Source organism: Sorghum bicolor, chromosome 2, assembly GCF_000003195.3.
Source record: "Sorghum bicolor cultivar BTx623 chromosome 2, Sorghum_bicolor_NCBIv3, whole genome shotgun sequence".
Taxonomy (NCBI): Eukaryota; Viridiplantae; Streptophyta; class Magnoliopsida; order Poales; family Poaceae; genus Sorghum; species Sorghum bicolor.
The window spans coordinates 7061652-7079794 of record NC_012871.2 but is presented as its reverse complement, the minus strand read 5'-3'; the positions used below and the strand labels follow the sequence as shown (position 1 = coordinate 7079794).

Here is an 18143-nt window from a genome sequence, read left to right as displayed (position 1 = left end):
GCAAATGATAAATGATAATCAAGTATAAGATGGAGTTTTGAGAGTCAGATTGAGAAGATTTATCATAATGGCGCTATAATTCGTAACGGTGAAAGTTGTCATAGCAAATGTAACTTAGCGACGCTATAGCGCGTAATAGCGAAAAAAATATAAATAGCTTAGCGGCAAGCGCACCGGAACAGACTGTTCCATGCCCGGAACCATTCCGCGCTAGTAAAGATTAGAGGAACTGTTCGGCTGGGAATCATTCCCATGCAACCGAACGAATACGCTAGTTTGTGGTGAGTCTTCCATTTCCAAGCTGTAGAAATGTTGTAATGATGCCGACGCCACGAAACACATGGTCAGTTTACATATATAACCCAAAATGATAGCCTTAGAAATGCCAGTCACGGTTGTAGATATGACGGTGGAACTCCTGAAGAATGGCGGTGCATAGCGGTGCCGTTTTTATGTTGTCACGCTCAAAACAAGTTTCGAGACGCATGGCTTCCTGTGCATTTTGTTTCCTCGGTTCCCTACCAAATTTAGTGTTTTTTTCTTTACAATAAATTAATGAATAGTATTTTCAATCATTTCTGTCATGAGGGCATCACGACGCAACTTTTGTCTTTTCCTTTCATTTTTCTTACCAATTGATTTGGTTTAACAATTTGCTGGAGCAAATCAAAAGCGTTTTTTTTTACTTGACTAGTAATTGTAGGCATAAACGAATTCACAAGTCATATACAACAAAATTTATACGAAACCTATAAAAGATTTGGCAATTCAGTATTTAAGTTCCTTGCAATGAGCTGGCATGGAAAAGATTGTACACAAATATCTTTCTATCAATCGTGTCATGATCGAATTTTTCATGAAACTTGGACGAATAGCCGCCAAACTAGTTCAGTGAGCATATGAAGCCATATGCTGTAGTGACAGTGTTTATAAAGATCGAAAAGCTCTAATGTAGTAATGTTAGGGCAGGACGGGCACTGTACACAGAATCAAAAAATAATAATAATAACAATAATAATATCAAACAACTTCAAGCGCAGAATCCTGTATCGATGAAATGTGGTGTGCCAAACTGGCAAGTAAAAACTGATGAAAGAATGATACAGATAGGTGCAGATCTCATGCCATACGGCCGTGCAACACATGAAGGCCTCAGTTCTCTAAAACAAAATGACTCAAGATTTCTTTTCCTAGGTCAAACAATTATCCCTCTATACTTATACTAGCACAAAAGTTTTGGAAAAGAAAAGAAGAAAAACAAATGAGTGGAGGAATAGGTTGAAAGAATATACTATTGATTATTATACAATGATCTGCCTACAAAAAATACCAACTTGCAAACTAGGAGCTTCCGTGGGATTTGAACGATGACATGGAGTGCGCTGAAACTGAGGCCGTTGGGCTGTTCACTTCCCTGTCACCATTGGCAGCTCTACCCCTTCCACTTATCATGCTGACAATTTCTTGGGAGACATCCATGAACCAATCGTCGCCGGGAAGGACACTGCAAAAAAGCAAGAATGTTGGTTTGTTGATAGTAGAAGCAAAATTATGTGAAACTCCCTCATGGCCTCATGAGCAAGAGAAACCCAGCTGTAGTTCTATTAGAAACTACTCCTACCTCAGAGGCACAGCCTCACGTATCAAGAAACATGTGAGGGAATCCTTCCAAGACTTTTCGGAAGTATGACTGAACTAAGTGTTGCACAGCCTTGTTAGTGTTAAAGTACTGAGTGTTTCTAAGGCATCGAACGCTCAGGCGATGAGGTGCTCGCAGGGAGCAAGGCGTCCTGTCGCCTAGCCAAAACTAGTGAGAGATCCAAGGAGACTGGAGGCGAAACAGAGGAAAACGATATGGAACCAACCAGAAAGACCATTGAGCCACCTCCTCTCTCATCCCCACCAAATCAGGCACAGGTGGCCAGCAAGCAGCACCACCTGGATCATCTGTGGCGGTGGCAGCTGATCCAGAAGGGGGACACGACAGAGATCGATATGAGGGAGCAGCAGCAAGAGAGAGGGAAGGAGCAGAGCCACAGATCAGCAGAGGGACCTCGTGGGCAAGCTCAGCCAATCACTCTTTTCATTTGCCCTTTTCTAGTTTTTTTTTCCTTTTTCTTTCCTCCCTGCTGTTATTTTCCTATATGCTTAGGGATGGTAAGGCATCGCTTAACCTCGCCTTATGAAGGCCCCTAGGCATTATGAGGGGGTATTGTCACCACGCCTCGCCTTACCACCTTAAAAACCATGCAGCAGACAATAATGAATTCAAAAGGTAGATGATATACTGTGTTTGGTATCAGTTAGCTGAAGTTTAAGAGAATGCTTCTTCCATTCTTTTTCATTTTCTGAAAGCAATTTGAATAATTTATCAAGGTCTTGTCTAATAGCCATTTTTGTCAAAAGTAAAAACCATCCCAGTAGGGCAAATTGTTTAGGTTACTACTGGCTGTCAGTTGCAATTACTGTAGGCTACAGAGGGCAGCAGGCTACAGCCTACAGGGACATATAACCCAAGTTATAACTTATTATTCATCCTCTTGTTTTCTAGAGAGAGGAACATCGGTGTAGTCCAACTTATACAAGGCAAAATACAACAAAGTTACATAACGAAAATTAGCAATTGATTTTTGAAGTATGCAAAGAAAAGAATCAGCATTTAATTCTGAACCAAAAGAAGGGCAAAAGTGAGAAGCATTGTACCTATCAGGGTTCATTCCAGTAGCAGAAAATGCAGCCATTGCCCTATCGATGACGTCCAAAATGACTTGATGTACATGTCTAGAGAGAAAACGACCTTGCCCAAATATGATGACAAATTGCATGTCCAGGTAGAACTGCAAATAATGGAAATTTTGAAAAATAACAGTTGGCGATGTAAAGAAAATAAAAAGGAGTAAAGGAGCTTACCTGTTGCAGACCTAGGGGCCCTAAAGGTTTTGCTCCCTGTTCAATCTCTTCCCAGAAGGCCTGGTCCTCTGAGAGCCACAGTATGACTGTCTCAGTGAGGCGCATCATTAGCAAAGTAGCAAACCTTTCTCTACCAACAAACATTTCTGCAGCAATGCTTGCCATCCTGTTTAACTTTGCATACAGTTCCTGCAATAAACAGCAAATGACATTTATCCAAAGACTATAGTATTATCTATGACATGCTTGCCCCATGCAAAGGAAAACAACTCATTTGGACAAACGAATCTTCCCCATGAAACCTGCTATCTTAACAAATTACATCTAATATGAAGCATATAAGCAACAGAGAAGGCCTATTTATCAAAGTGGAAAGTCCATGAAGGACTATGCTACTCAAATTTTGATAGTGAAACATTGGGCTATTAAAATTGTACTAATATGATTTTTTTAAAATATATTCCATGGTGAAACTTGAAGAAAAGTCAAAATTAAGGTGGGCAATATAAGCTTCTCTTTCAGAATTCTACATGAAACCCATCCATTCTAGTGACTTAAACACAGGGTTCCCAAAACCATTCACTTTTGTCCATATGCTCAATTAATTTAGTCCCGAATGTCCTCTTTTAGGTATATGATCATGATAAAAGGACTGGTCATAATACATAAAGGATTCCAAGCAATAGAATGAGAAGATATCATAGACTGAGACGTTAGTTTCGAAAGGGAATTAGAAGGACAAAAGCATATGTTAATAATCTGAAAACTATCTAAAATTCGAGGTATTTACATGAGAGACCCAAACGAGCGATTCCAGTAAGTACCTGGAAAATTGGAGATGGAACCCACTCTGGTTCTTCAACAGTATTGTCCATGCTGATATACATTTCTGCGCTGAGATGAGTATCACCCTCATCTGTAAATATAAGTTCAAGAGCATGCTGCCTACAAAAACTATCTCTCAACCTGTCCACCATTCGTTGTAGTTTTCTTTTCCATTCACGTTGCTCAGGCACACGGTTTTGTTTATCTGTTCCTCTTTTACGCAAATCATCCATAGACTGGTTTATTGATGATAACTTCATGGCTGCTCTAGGTAGCAACTCCTCAGCTAGTAGAGATGCATTAGCTAATAAAGCTAACTGCTGCTCTTCAGTCTCTGCCATTCTAACAATCTTATTACCTAAACCATCTAAGTTAGCTTCATCATCCATGGAACCAGGTAAAGCACTTATAAGCAAATTTACATATGAATTGAAAATTTGTGTGATCCCGTCCATTGTTGAACCACCTAATTGCAAGCTAAGTAGTGGTGCAACGTCCTCAAAGAAATCCTGAAATTCAACAAGAGGCTTAATATAGAGCCAAGATACAAGCTAATCATCACTTCCGAAGAAGCTGAGTGCAAAAGTGAGGACAAAGAAAATTATGTTTCAAGTTTAAGCAAAACTTTCGTGATTCAAGACAACTCTGCTGGCATCATCAATCATTCTAGTGATTGCACACCTACTGTATCAGTTCAACACACTATAACTAGTCTGAAATACATAAAAAAGACAGGAGAAAAAGGCCAACTGAGGATTTTCAGAGAAATCAATGCAATATTTGGTCAATCTGGCTGTGGCATCTTTGATGAGAACATAAGTTCAACAGACAATGCAAGTAAGAACAGGAAACAAATGAGTTGAAAAGGACGCCTGAGGTAGTGGCAAAAGATATATTTAGTCATAGACACATCGCTATGCCATGCCATTAATATGCTACAACTTTCGAGGTTTTTGGTTCAGTGAGTGATAATGCAAAAGGAAATGGGATCAGATAACACTGTAATCAGAGCTAGGATGCTTGACTGCGATCTCTGTTTAGAACTGGAAATGGATTCAGGTAACATAGATTACATACAGTAGGAAGCAAACAAGTGTAACAGTAATGCATACTCTCTGTAATGTGGTTGTTACGTTTTAGAGAACCAAACAGTATCTTTGTTGGTACAAGATTTTAAAAAAGATTATTATCATCTGTCTGGACACAACAGAAAGATAGATTCATTCTTGCAATTTAACAATAAGAGGTAACCATTACCTGAACCATTGAATTAAAACGGTGTGCGCTGCTAGAGAGCTTTGGCTGAAGTGCCAAATTAGCAGCAGATGATCTAGTTAATGGACGAGTACCAGTTGTTGGATATGTGAGTATCCAGTTATCAGCTGCGGCTAGTGCAGCAGTACTCTCCTCAATTCTCCTCAAGTTAGCATCTAACGCTTGCTCAAGACTGGGCTTGAATTGTTTGAGGAGAACAGATGAAACAGACAGACCACGAGCTTCCAGCAAAGAACAATGGCCAAGTGATATCTGAACACATTCTGCAGCTGCTCTCAAGCCTCCAGAAGCTGCACAAGAGGACAGCACATGCCTCTTTACCAGGAGCGCAAAGGACAAAACCTGCTTGGTAGCCCATGTTACCAGTTCAGATGCATAACATGACTCATCACCAAAGACATCCACAGAGTCACTGAGTGCCTGAGCTATGACTGAAAAAACTTGTTGAGCAAGTGCTGCAGTGTATGCTCCACCATAAGAAGTGCTAGATGGATGTATAGTTTGCATATTGCATTGAAGCCTTTGATTATGTGCACTGAGTAAGAGGCTGTGAGCTCGGGGGCCATCACCAAGTCTTTTGAGGGCAGAAGCCGCAGCGCGAAGCTCAATACCACGAGTGGAAGACTGACAGGCAGCTTCAGCAAGCTGATCTGCCAGCCTCTGACGATTATCAGAGATGGATCTTCTCAAAGCCAAAACTTCAGCTGCAGTTAGAGTCTGTTTTCGTTTTGCATCAACAGCAACCCGTTCTGCTTCATCCAGTGCATCCAGTGCTTCATCCACTCTTCGTTCAGCTAGCAAAACGTCAAGCATGTCAGGGAAATCTGCAGACCATTTCTGTATTTCTGAAGGCTCCTGATCTTCAACATTGGATATGCCATCTTCTACAGAACCTTCAGGGCCTGAAGTCAATGAATCTATCTGAACTCCTTCAGATAGACCATGAATCAAAGCTGCCTGTGTATTAAGCAGATTTCTAATTGACAGTAGCTCCCCTTCAAGGTCTGATATCTCCTTAGATGTTCTGATGACAAGAAAATCCATACGAAGTAATTATTTGAGCAAAAGATGTCCCACAATGGTACAATGCAAACTTTGATTTCACATGTCACAAACTAGACATTTAAGAAGAAAATTTCAGGGCGAATATAAAAAGATAACATTGATAGAACCCTCAATCAATAAAAACAGGTATGCTAATACTAGATAAGGAAATAATCTTTGGAATTGTCAAAGCATTTGAGAGAAACAAAACCAGATATGCATATAAATGAGAGGACAAAGATTTATCAACACAACAATAAAAGTAAGCAAATACCTTTTCATAAGCATTGGTTTAATGGGTTAAATAATTCAACTCATAAAGAAAAAGATTTGATATAGCACTGAATTACTAAAAAAATTAATAGCTGTTTCTGTAGGCAGCATTCAGCATGATGATGGTTAAGAGCTGTTATGCTTATGCGAAAGAAAAATAAATGATAATAAAAAGATACTACACAATGCATGGGCTGGTCTATGGAGGGTACATACATCATCATGATTAAAGGGAGTTTCGATATCTCAAAGGTGATGGTGTAATGCTCTTGGGTCCAAACGGCTGGCTCAGATCCACTCTGCATGCTTAGTGAACCACACACTCCCACAGTCCCACTAACCCACTTATGCTTTTGCTCTCGCTTCATATAAAAGGGTTAACCCAGGGATGGTGGTAAGGACTACTCACCTTCAACAACCATGGTGGGACTAAACCCCTATAATCTCACATTAATACACAACATAGGCCACTATAGATCCAATTCAAACTGGACCAGATGTCATAGACTGACAGTTGGTATGTGGGTGTGTACTCAATGGTTGTGAGTGTGGGTGCAAATCCCACCGATGGGTATGGCAGGTCCACTATCTGAAATGAAGCAGGTTGGGTGTGGGTCTGCGATTTTACCCATGGGTGCCAAACATGTAACTGAATACAAGGACATACTACACAACCACGGCTCTCAGGCATGCCCTCCTCTGCCACCTTAACCATCTCAGCCCCTTCCCTCATGTGCCCAGCCACAACACCAAAATCACCATAAACAGTGCATGTCACTGTTCACCAGCAATGCTGCTCGCCTCCTTAAGCAACAAGGTTGAGGTCCACTCCCAACCTCCCAGTCCACTGCAGGTGAAAGCCCCCTACCGACCTCACCATCCACTGTGCCCCCTCCTGACCTCCCTATTCTGGCCACTCCATAGCCACCATGTCCACAGGACCATTCGTAACCATGGCTGCGGCATTGATGGCAACCGCATGAGGTGCTGAGAACAGCGACGACAGTCATGGCAACCAGTCAGATCCATCATTAATCAATTCTGTCCTTTTGATGGATGCCCAAGTTTCTTGTATGCATTTGTTGCTTGGCTGAATGGATTTCTTGAATTTATTGCATTTGTGCCACCCTTTTGAGGGGAGTTTCTCTTGCTGCGGCGAGAGCCATCGGCTGACAACTAGATCTCAGGTGCCGATTAGCCATGGGTGTGGGTGTTGCAGGTGCATGCTTGGTTTTATGTCCCAAGATTTGTGGTGGAGGGCTGTTTAATGCACCCATATCTAACCCAACCCATTGCCATCCCTAAATAGCACAACACATTTAAGGAAATTTTGCAAAAGAGGTGAATGCCAGACCTGATAAATGCAGCATAATTTGCGTACACACTTCTGCGCATCTCTTCAGCTGAAGCCTTCTTTAGGTCTTGGAGATAAGAACACAAATGTCTTATTTCCTGCAATGAATTTGGTTTTCCTTGTCAGTTATGTCTGGTGCACACTCTAACAATATACTGATCGCTCAGGTGGAATTCAACACTTCAACAATGTCAGCAGCATACGAAACAACAATAAGCAGATGACTACGAGAGTACAAGGGCAGATGTCTTAAGAAACATAATTGCGAAATACCAAGAGAGTAGAAAGACCAATGCCAATGCCATCATGCCTCAAAAAAATAGCATTAGCTAGTGCATTATAAAGAATCCATAAAGAATCCATGGACATGCATTTACTACATACCGGCATCCCAGATAATGAAAAATGATAAAATTAAAAGCTATGGAAAGTGAGCAAGAAACTCAGTCCAAATTATTCTCATGAACCAAATCCACTGTCCAAACATGAAAGTCAAACGAAGAGAATTTGTTTTTTTAGCAAGAACAAATCAGGCATATTACACAGTGGTTATACTAAACCATACTCCTACAAAGGGATGGCTGTCGATGCAAAAGTTAAAAATTTCTAAACTCGCATGGATCTTGTTAGGCTGAAAGGAAGTTATCCCAGTTGCCACAAAAAGCAAACATTGAAGTAACACCCTTAGTGAGGAATAGATAGAGGAAACACATGATACAAAATCTGTTGCATTCTCAATCATTTACTCAAAAGTTACCACAAAATTAAGAACCCTAACTCAATTAATATAGCATGCAAGGGCAAATTCTTTAAATTGAGTAGCTTTTCAAGCTGCAGATGATGCCAAAAGAACAAAACACCATTTTTTTCTGTCGCCAAAAAAGAAATGTATTAGCACGGTTGTGATCCCTTTAATTGTTCTGATCATCATAATTAGGTTTGGACTCAAAACTTCTGTAGCAATAGTCATACCAAAATCAAAATGCACTATTTCCAAAGCAATGGCATGATTTCCCCATGTCCACCAGAAAACTGAATATAACCGCATTTCATTTCTAAATGGCAACATCAACATGACCACATTTCATTTCTAAGTAAAACCCAACACATAACCATATCATGATGCAACCTGAAGAGTGACAGTATATCCAAGCGTAAACTCAAGCATTTCAAAATCCCCGGCTTGTACTCAAATGTGCAGATAAAATCACAAGACAATACTCCTCTTGTTTTCGACATGTTTTCTAATTTCAACACACAACACAGTAAACAAAAAAATATATTTGGACCAGTATAAAAATTCTTCGTCTCGTTGAGTGAAGCATCCAAATTCCGATATCATCCCCACAAGTTATGCCAGATCACTTTTTCACCACAAAGTACCCATTGCGCTGAGAACACACACATTGAGATGTCCATCAAGCACCCTCCTGCAATTAGCCAAAGTGCATTCCCTGAATCACCAATCGCCCAGAGAACAGAATCACCGCTGTTGCGCAATTCGCCTCAATTCCAACACCAACCAGTGCATCCACAGATCTCCACATTCGCCTAGTCCGGATCAGAGATGGCAAGCAGGCAGGCAGGGCAGGGCAGGCTCACCTTCTCGTTCATGGTCTGGCACTTGGACTGCACGTAGGCGTCGGGATCGAAGTTGTCGGTCTTGAAGATCTTGAGCTTGTCGGCGAGCTGCACCCCGCCGTCGCCGCCTCCTCCGCCTCCCCCGCCCCCGCCCCCGCTCCCCACCGCGGCGGCGCTGCCCACGGGGAACACCCCCGAGTGGCCCGCGGGCCGCGACCGCGACGACTTGGCCGACGCCATCCGAGATCCACAACGCCTCCTCACGCGACGACCGGGCCTCCTCCTCCTCCTTGACAATGGCGAATGCGAATGGGGTTCCTCGACGAGACGGAGTTGGCGAGGGAAGAGATTGCTGCGGTTGCGGGTGGTGGGAGTTGGTGTTGCTCGCCAATCAATCAATCGATCGAGCAATCAAACGAAGAAATGCAGCGGAGGAGGAAGGAGACGAATGATTTGGGGCGACTTGGGCAGTTGGGCTTGCGTTGGCTGGCTTGGGTTTGGTACAACTTGGTTTGGTTCGCGGAAGAATACGATTATTTTTTGTATTTTTGTGTCGAAAAAAAGGATAGGCGATGATGATTTGTGCGTGGGATTACGCGTGCGCCTGAAGTTTAAGTTTCCGCCCAGACTTTTAGCTGTTGTCTACAGTAGGAGTACATGACAATGACCTTGGAATTTAGAAAAACTAGGAGGATTCCCCGCGCGTTGCTGCGGGTATGAAGGGGAATATAAATATAGTTTTACTGTAGTTTATTGAGTCATCTATATATAGTTTTAGTAGTCAATTTCAAAAGAAGAAGAGAGGAGATCATGTGAGAAAATAATTGCTAGCAGTATGCATGCATGGTCATGTGTAGGCAGCTGCATCCACTACTGAAATTATTTGTGAGTGGGCACTTAATTACATGCAGCAACAGGATAAATGGATGATGTGGCGCAAGGAGGTGCAAGAGAATTAGCTTAGTGGGGTTTGTCTTTATAGGATATATAGATATAGATTGGGCCATCAGGTTTGTTTCTGTTCTGCCCGAGTCAAACTATTTTAAATTAAAGTTAATTTATTTTTATAATCAAAATGTTCTTAATTAAAAATTGTCATTAGATTCACTATTTTCTTTTAGATATTTTTTTATAACAATGTATACATATTTAGTGACATAGATATTTAATGATTTTTCCTGTGAATTTGATCGATTGTATTTGAATGAAGATAGAACTAGAATAATACTGTATTTTCTTTCAAACATAGTAGTAAATATGTTCTACATGTTATTCCCAACATTTTAGTAGTTTCTTTTCTTTTCATTTGTTGGTCTTCTAGATTTTCTTGGTCTCTAGCTACTACTTCATTCGTACCAAATTATAAGTCATCCAAGAATTTTGAAGAGTCAAATCACCTTAAGTTTGACCAAATTTATATCATAAGATAATAACATTTATAATAACAACTAAGTATCATTAGGTTTTTATTACTTATATTTTCATATTATATCTATTTGATGTCATAAATCTATGCAATTCTTTCTATATTTTTTTTCAAACTTGAAATGCTTTAACTCTCCAATATTCTTGTAATGACTTATAATTTGGGATGGAGAGAGTACTTCCTCTCCCTCACTCACGCGTTAGTCGTATAGTAAATATTACTTCCTCCACTTCAATATAAATTGTCTAGATGATTTACAATTTAGAATAGAAAGTTGAAATTTTTTTGAAACGCTCAAAAAATGAAGTGTGCTTAGTGGTCCCTGTAGTCAAATTCATCCCTAGTTTCTTCTAGCAACAAAACTATCTCTTGTTTTACCACAACCAACAATTATAGAATGTATTGTGAGTAGAAGATTTAGGCCTTGTTTAGTTCCAAAAAATTTTCAAAATTCCTCGTCACATCGAATCTTACGGTACATGCATGGTATATTAAATATACATGAAAAAAAAACTAATTGGACAGTTCATCTGTAAATCGCGAGACGGATCTTTTAATCCTAATTACTCTATGATTGGACAATGTTTGTCAAGTAAAAATGAAAGTGCTACAGTGTCCAAATTCAAAAAAAATTACGAACTAAACAAGGCCTTAGAGTACGCCTAGAGGAACCACATATTATTTATAGTAGTTTATAGACACAGGGTATACTATGCCCCGTATATGATGACGTTTGTATTGTGTGTGCCCATATATTGAGGAGTATTATATATGTCTATTAGGTACGTTTAGGAGTTTGTACTTTTTATATAGTCTAGAGGTGTATGGTTAATATAGAGCTCTGACCTAATCAATTTATAGATTTGTTTTTTAGTCGATTACAACGAAAATTCTAGACATCAAGGTATGGCTAATACATAGCACCTATGTTACACGGATACTCCAAGGGGGGTGACGTATCCGTATCCGATACTCGTCGGATACGCGGATACGGATACTCGGATACACCATTTTAGTGGGTTTTGTTTTTAGAAAGTGTGTATCCGCGTATCCGATACGTATTGTATCCAATATTCGTACCCGTACTCGTGTAACGTAGCATAGCACATTGGTGAGATATCACGTGTAGGTGTAGGAGAGTCCAAATAGTCGGCCCTAAACCACCATGTTATTTCACATTCTTGAACTCAAGCCATATAGTCAATGTATGCATTTAAAGCAGTTTCGAAGGAAAAACGAAGTGGAATGATACAAAATACGTCACAAGAAACTAATTGACGAAAGCCGAATACACAATTCGAGTAGTATACCAAATCAATAGATAATGCACTTTATGAGGGCAATCTATATATACACAAAAAACAATAGTTTAGCGTCAATTTTGTAATAATGCATGACTTCAACGTAAATTTCCGACATTAGAGAAGGATTTGGTTTAATAAATACTGTAGTACTCTATATGTAGTAAATTGGTAAGAGGATGAAATGTTGAATCAGACCATCGATCAACTAAAGATTTTTTTTTTCTTTTTGCTACGTAAATTACATTGGCTTGCCACAATAGTGGTAGCAGTTTCGACCACTTCATTGGGCCTGTTTGATGCACTGCTCGCCCGAAGGCCTGAACGACTTTACAGCCCGATGCGCCGAGCTCGAAACTCGTCAGCGTTCAGCTGCATGGCCGCCTCGGGCCCTCCTAGCCGAAGATCCCATGGCCCGCAAGCCCAAGATTGCACATGCCATTCATCTCTTAGGCCTTGTTTAGTTCCAAAAAATTTTACAAAATTTTTTCAGATTCCCCGTCACATCGAATCTTTAGACGTATGCATGAAGTATTAAATATAGACAAAAATAAAAACTAATTACACCGTTTGGTCGGAATTGACGAGACGAATCTTTTGAGCCTAGTTAGTCTATGATTGGACAATATTTGTCAAATACAAACGAAATTGGTACTATTCACATTTTGCAAAATATTTTGGAACTAAACAAGGCCTTAGCTGCAATGCGCGCACGCGCATAAAAAAATATTTTTTTCTCTAAACTTCTAAACTAGGTAAAACAACTCGTCAATTTTTTAAACTGATCATCTTATTAAATTTTTCTTTATTATTTATTAGCTGAATCTTACTAAAATCATAGAAAAATCATAAAATAGAAAAAATTCAATTTTGTTAGACTTCGCATGAGTAAATCTACACAGTATGGTAGTCTTTAGTACAAGGTTTTTGCCGTAGCTTTAGATCAATGCTTTTTTGTAATTAAATAGAATAATTCATAATTGTATCCGCTTCCTGCTGACAACTTCCCTCTTAATCACTTCCATGGTGCTACATGGCTCTCAATTCATATTCATTAAAATGACGGTAACTACTAGAGCTATTGGAGGAAGGCGCGCGACAAAAGGAAATTGTACAACGACACACTCTCTTTTTTAATTCAAACTCTTGATACAACTTCTTTGGTTTCCGGTTTCCCAGTGTGAAAAGTACAGCACCACGCACGCACCCACGCACCCGACGACACACGCCACAAAGCCGGCCGGCGCCAACTATCCAAGCAAGAAGGCGAGCGGGCCGGCGGCGAAGAGTGCGAGCGCCACCGCCACCGCGCGTGCGCCGCCATCACCACGACCACCACCGACCCTGCTGCTCCCCACTCCCAACCACCGCTGCGCGTGACCGGCGGCCGCTCCGCTCTTCTGCGGGCTCGCGCTCGCCTTCGCCGCGCTGCCGCCGCCACCTGGAGGGCACCATGCAGCACGGTTAGGCAGGCGTGCGTTAGACAGCATCAGATAAATAAATAAATAAATAAATAAATAAATAAATAAATAAATAAATAAATAAATAAATAAATAAATAAAGCTAGTGATGATGATTGATGATTGCAATTTGCAGTCGGAACACAAGTGCAAAAGCGAGGTCCAAAAGATGCTCGATCGCCACGATCGAGTCGATGACCTTGAAATTTCAAATTTAGAGAACCGACAGCAAGAGCACTGCTACATGCATAGGAGTAGTACGTATACAGTATTATTTTTTGCCAACAACCACCCTGAAAACCATGCAAGGAGACGAATACAGAAGTACTAGTAGTGAGTAGTAGTAGTGAGCATGGGTGGAACTTACTGGGTGCGGTGCCCTGCGCCGCCGCCTGCCTGGCGAACTGCTCGAACACCTGCGCGTCCTTGGAGCCCGGCGGCAGGTTCAGCAGCCCTGCCGTACGTGTCGTGTCGTCGCCACGAAAACAAAAACATATCACATGTCAGTTAGTTGCAGCCTTGCAGGTTTGCATCATTAGCATCCGAGGAAAAAAACACATGAACCAGCTAGCTGTCTGTGTGTTAATTTATTCCAATGTTTTTTTTTTCACTGACTGAAAAAAAAGAGCCGTGCAATGGACTTCTGTTCCAGTTTGGAATTGTAATCCCGTGCCTAACGAGCTACTAGTAAACTCAGCTACAGCCACTAGGTCCATTTTGTTGCCGACTTGTTGCTTGCTTGGATTTGCACCTCCTTTTTTTTTTTCTTGTTGCAGAGTGTGGTGGGTGAGTACGTGTGGACTAGAGTCAGGCAGGGGAGTCCACACTTGTCCCTGTCAGAGTACCGTCAGGCCGGGTGTAGCCCAGAAGTGGCCACAATGATCATCACTGATACAACCACTCGTGACACCACACCGAACCGGCCGCGGCATCGATCGATGGATCACGCCGATCACGGGGGTGGCCCCTGCTGCCGAGACTGCCGTGCGCCCGCAAGGAAGCCCGCCGCGCGTTTTGGCGCCTATGGCTTTGTTTAGTTCTAAAAAATTTTGCAAAACACATATTGTAGCACTTTCGTTTATATTTGACAAATATTGTCTAATCATGAACTAACTAGGCTCAAAAGATTTGTCTCATCAATTCCGACCAAACTATGTAATTAGTTTTTTATTTTCGTCTATATTTAATACTCCATACATGCGTCTAAAGATTTGATGTGACGGAAAATCTGAAAAATTTTATAAAATTTTTTGGGAACTAAACAAGGCCTTTCTTGCACTGGCTCCGCGTCCGCGGGCGGCAGACTGCACCGAGACAACAGCAAGTCAACAAGGCCGGGAGGTCGGTCGGTCCCGACCCGAGATACTATTCCCGATACGTGTCTCCTCCGGCACACGGAATTCTCGTGACATGTTTTGCTGTCCTAATAATAGTATATAATATAACATGTCCTTAGGCTTTTTGTCGCGACACGGCGTTGTGTTCCTCGTTCGTCGTACGAGGTGACGACGCCGGCCGGCTGCCATGAAACTACTGCATGCATGCCGTGACGTCTACAAATTTAGGACCCATCATATCTGTCGGGGCTTTGCCCTGGTCGTATATCGATTTTTACACCAATTCGTTTCTAGCTACTCCTGTTTTTCTAGAAAGCTAGGCCTTGTTTAGTTCACCCCGAAATCCAAAAAGTTTTCAAGATTCCCCGTCACATCGAATCTTACGGCACATGCATGAAGCATTAAATATAGATGAAAACAACAACTAATTACACAGTTTGTCTGTAAATCACGAGACGAATCTTTTGATCCTAGTTAATTCATGATTAGACAATATTTGTCAAATAAAAACGAAAATACTACATCAGCGAAATCCGAAATTTTTTCGGAACTAAACAAGGCCAGTAATGGAGGTTTTCTTTGGTTGACACATGGATCGGCGTATATCAAAATTGAAAGGTTGAGGTGAAGCTATCGACCATACATGCTTGCATTGCATGCGGCCCGTCCATAAAGTTTTTCTTATAAAAAAAAGGAAAATCAAGCACTCAAGTCTTAGTGTATAAAATTAAGCGTATTGTTAAAAGAAAAGAAACTGTACTTGGCACTTTCTCGGAGAAGTCTTAACCACCAAGTGGGGAATTAGCTAGAGTACGTAAAGCAGCAATTAAGATCACAATTAAGCACTCAATTAAGCAGCAATCAGCTGGCAATTAATATATATAATTGGTAGCACTAGTACTAGCTACTAGTCATCGAACAGTACGTACTTGGGCAGTCGGAGATGTTGGCGGGGGCGTTGCAGACGGCGGGGAGGCGGAGCGCCTTGGTGACGTTGATCTTGAGCCCCAGGTTTGGGTCGTCCCTGTCCTTGACCAGCACGCACAGGCACTTGCGGCTGCTCTGCAGCACCGTCTCCAGCCCCGCGCAGCAGTCGGGCGTCGGCGCCGCCGCCGTCGCATCCTCCTGCACGTAAGTCAGGCACGTCGCCAGCCCCACCAGCTTGTCCGAGCACTCCGCACGGTCCGCCGCGAAGTCGCCGCCCACCCCCGCCGGCGCCGACAGCACCACCATCAGCGCCGCCGCCATGGCGGACACAGCCAAGACGACCCTCCTCGAATCCATGGCGCCCCGCCGCCGCCGACGGCCGCCGGAGCTGCTGGCAGAGATCGAGGACCGGAACGGATCGGAGTTGCAAAGGGCTGGGTTGGGGCGTTGGGAACTTGCTTGGGCTGCGGCTGTGCCGGGAGGGATCGATATGGCTATGGCGAGAGGCGGGCGGGGTGCGGAATATAGAGGGTGTGAGCGCGCGGCGGTGCCGGTGCGCGGGACCCGGCCGGGAGTTGGTTGCGGGCGGACCGGCCGGACGCGGACGTGTGGCTGTCGCCTATGGGCTCCGGCGGGACGGGTGCCGTGGGAGCACCGGTCGGCCGGGTGCGGCGTGACGCAAGTGATGTAGCGGTGGTGACGTGCGTGGATCGACGGCGGCCGTTACGTTGAGTGCTGATTCGCTGCTTATTTTGCCTCTGTTCATATGCCGACGGCGAGGGACAAGCCTTATGGATGGATGCTCTGGTGATAGTAGTATACTCGGTGATTAATTAAGGTCTTGTTTAGTTCATAAAATGAAACAAAAAATTAGGTGTCACATCAAATATGTCGGTACATGTTTCATATAGACTAATAAAAAAACAAATTACATAGCTCGTCTGATATAGAAACTCGGATATGAATTTATTAAGACTAATTAATCCATTATTAGTATATGTGCAACAGTTATGACCGAATATTTAATGTGATGGGTGAAAAGTTTTTAGGTGACAAACTAAACAAGACCTAAGAAGCGTCGCTCTCTGCAAGTATTTGCACACACAAAAAAGATGGCTGTTGAAACTGAGTTGTGATATACACATTTCTTTTTGGGTCTTGTCTTCTGTCCTTATCCTCAAACCCGAATAAAAAAAAGAGAATATATCACCGGAAATCCGACTTGGTGATTGAATCACTCCTTCGATCTCAAGGGGAAAAAAAAAGATAAGGTTTAATTTTCGTGGTCGATCATGCACTCATGCATGCAGGGGCGACGCCAGGTTCAGCTTGCCGAGTGCCTAGGCACCAGGGTAAAAAATATTTTACTACTAAACAACTTCAAATTTACCATATATTTCAAGAGAGTTATATATGTCATTTGAGCTGTGCACCAGGGTTATTTTGTCACTGGCTTCGCCCCTGCATGCATGCATGTTAATCAATCAAAACCGACAGGATATCAAAGAGACGGATACATGCAGCAACAGAGCAGTGTGAGGTTTGGGCGTTTCGGAGGGTGCCGGACCTCCCATGATCCGCTACAGCTTTGCATTTGTCCGCCACTGGTTTTAGGGCGTCGTCAAGCCGTCAAGACCCTAAAATCTTTTTAGTTTTAGATATTGTAGTATTTTTATTTTTATTTAGTAATTATTATTTAATCATAAACTAACTAAGTTTAAAAAATTTTAATTTTCTGTAGTTTTTGGTTTTGGGATGAACTAAACAAAGCCTAGCCAACAGAGGCAACTGTGGCAGTCTGGTAACCGATCGTCTGACGGGTTGTTCTGTGCTCGTCTTGTAGCCCGGCAACGTGACAGGGGGGAGGTGGGGGCTGCTGTAATGCCTGTACAGGTGCCATAAACCGCCCCTTGCTTGTGCGGATTGCTTGGGATCAAAATATCCCGTGACGGTACTACGAAAGGGACGCACGATCGTTTTCTTCCCCGCCTTGTTGCGTTCCATTCCATTCCATACAACTGTAGCGTTGGACTCAACTAGACGTGTTCCTGTGACGTTTGACTTAGGGCGTTTCCTTGTTCGTTTGAGCTTATCAGCCGAATCTGTCAACTCACGACAAATCAGCCAACAGTACTTTCGAGATATTACAGTGGTAGAGGAGAATTCAACCAGTGTACTGCAGTGGTAGAGGAAAAGTGTGCAACAAGAGCCGAGGGTGAAGCCAACTCTAAATTTAAGATGATATACTACTAAGAAAACATACATAATTTGATAAATATATATAGTGAAAAACAATCTAGTTAGTGGTATTTTTTTACCCCTGGCAGCGGCAATGGAACAGAGAGAGAGAGAAAAGGGCAGGAGAGAAGCAGTGGCGGAGTCAGGATTTGAAACTTGGGCATTTCCATTTTCATAAAGTCGAATCCATAG

General features: G+C 42.2%; 2 protein-coding genes across 2 annotated transcripts; both read right to left on the bottom strand.

The window, feature by feature from the left end:
* Nucleotides 996–9814, bottom strand: LOC8063678 (exocyst complex component EXO84B). The gene is made up of 7 exons (XM_002459467.2): nucleotides 9284–9814; nucleotides 7682–7779; nucleotides 4993–6034; nucleotides 3735–4244; nucleotides 2911–3099; nucleotides 2704–2837; nucleotides 996–1504 (listed from the first exon to the last, which is right to left on the bottom strand). The coding sequence occupies exons 1-7, from the start codon at nucleotides 9500–9502 to the stop codon at nucleotides 1342–1344; spliced, it is 2355 nt and encodes a 784-aa protein (XP_002459512.1). The 5' UTR covers nucleotides 9503–9814; the 3' UTR covers nucleotides 996–1341.
* Nucleotides 13025–16472, bottom strand: LOC8078402 (protein YLS3). Its single transcript, XM_002459466.2, has 3 exons — nucleotides 15716–16472; nucleotides 13817–13903; nucleotides 13025–13430 (listed from the first exon to the last, which is right to left on the bottom strand). The coding sequence occupies exons 1-3, from the start codon at nucleotides 16068–16070 to the stop codon at nucleotides 13240–13242; spliced, it is 633 nt and encodes a 210-aa protein (XP_002459511.1). The 5' UTR covers nucleotides 16071–16472; the 3' UTR covers nucleotides 13025–13239.

What these genes read in the sequence shown, in the direction of transcription:
- LOC8063678 (XM_002459467.2), bottom strand. Translation starts at nt 9,502, where the DNA reads ATGGCGTCGGCCAAGTCGTCGCGGTCGCGGCCCGCGGGCCACTCGGGG. An exon ending in AATTATGCTGCATTTATCAG is followed by an intron (nt 6,035 to 7,681) that starts GTCTGGCATTCA and finishes TCTTGTCATCAG; the next exon opens with AACATCTAAGGAGATATCAG. An exon ending in ACTGGAATGAACCCTGATAG is followed by an intron (nt 1,505 to 2,703) that starts GTACAATGCTTC and finishes GCTTTTTTGCAG; the next exon opens with TGTCCTTCCCGGCGACGATT.
- LOC8078402 (XM_002459466.2), bottom strand. Translation starts at nt 16,070, where the DNA reads ATGGATTCGAGGAGGGTCGTCTTGGCTGTGTCCGCCATGGCGGCGGCG. An exon ending in CAACATCTCCGACTGCCCAA is followed by an intron (nt 13,904 to 15,715) that starts GTACGTACTGTT and finishes CACGTACGGCAG; the next exon opens with GGCTGCTGAACCTGCCGCCG. An exon ending in GGCGCAGGGCACCGCACCCA is followed by an intron (nt 13,431 to 13,816) that starts GTAAGTTCCACC and finishes GGTGCCCTCCAG; the next exon opens with GTGGCGGCGGCAGCGCGGCG.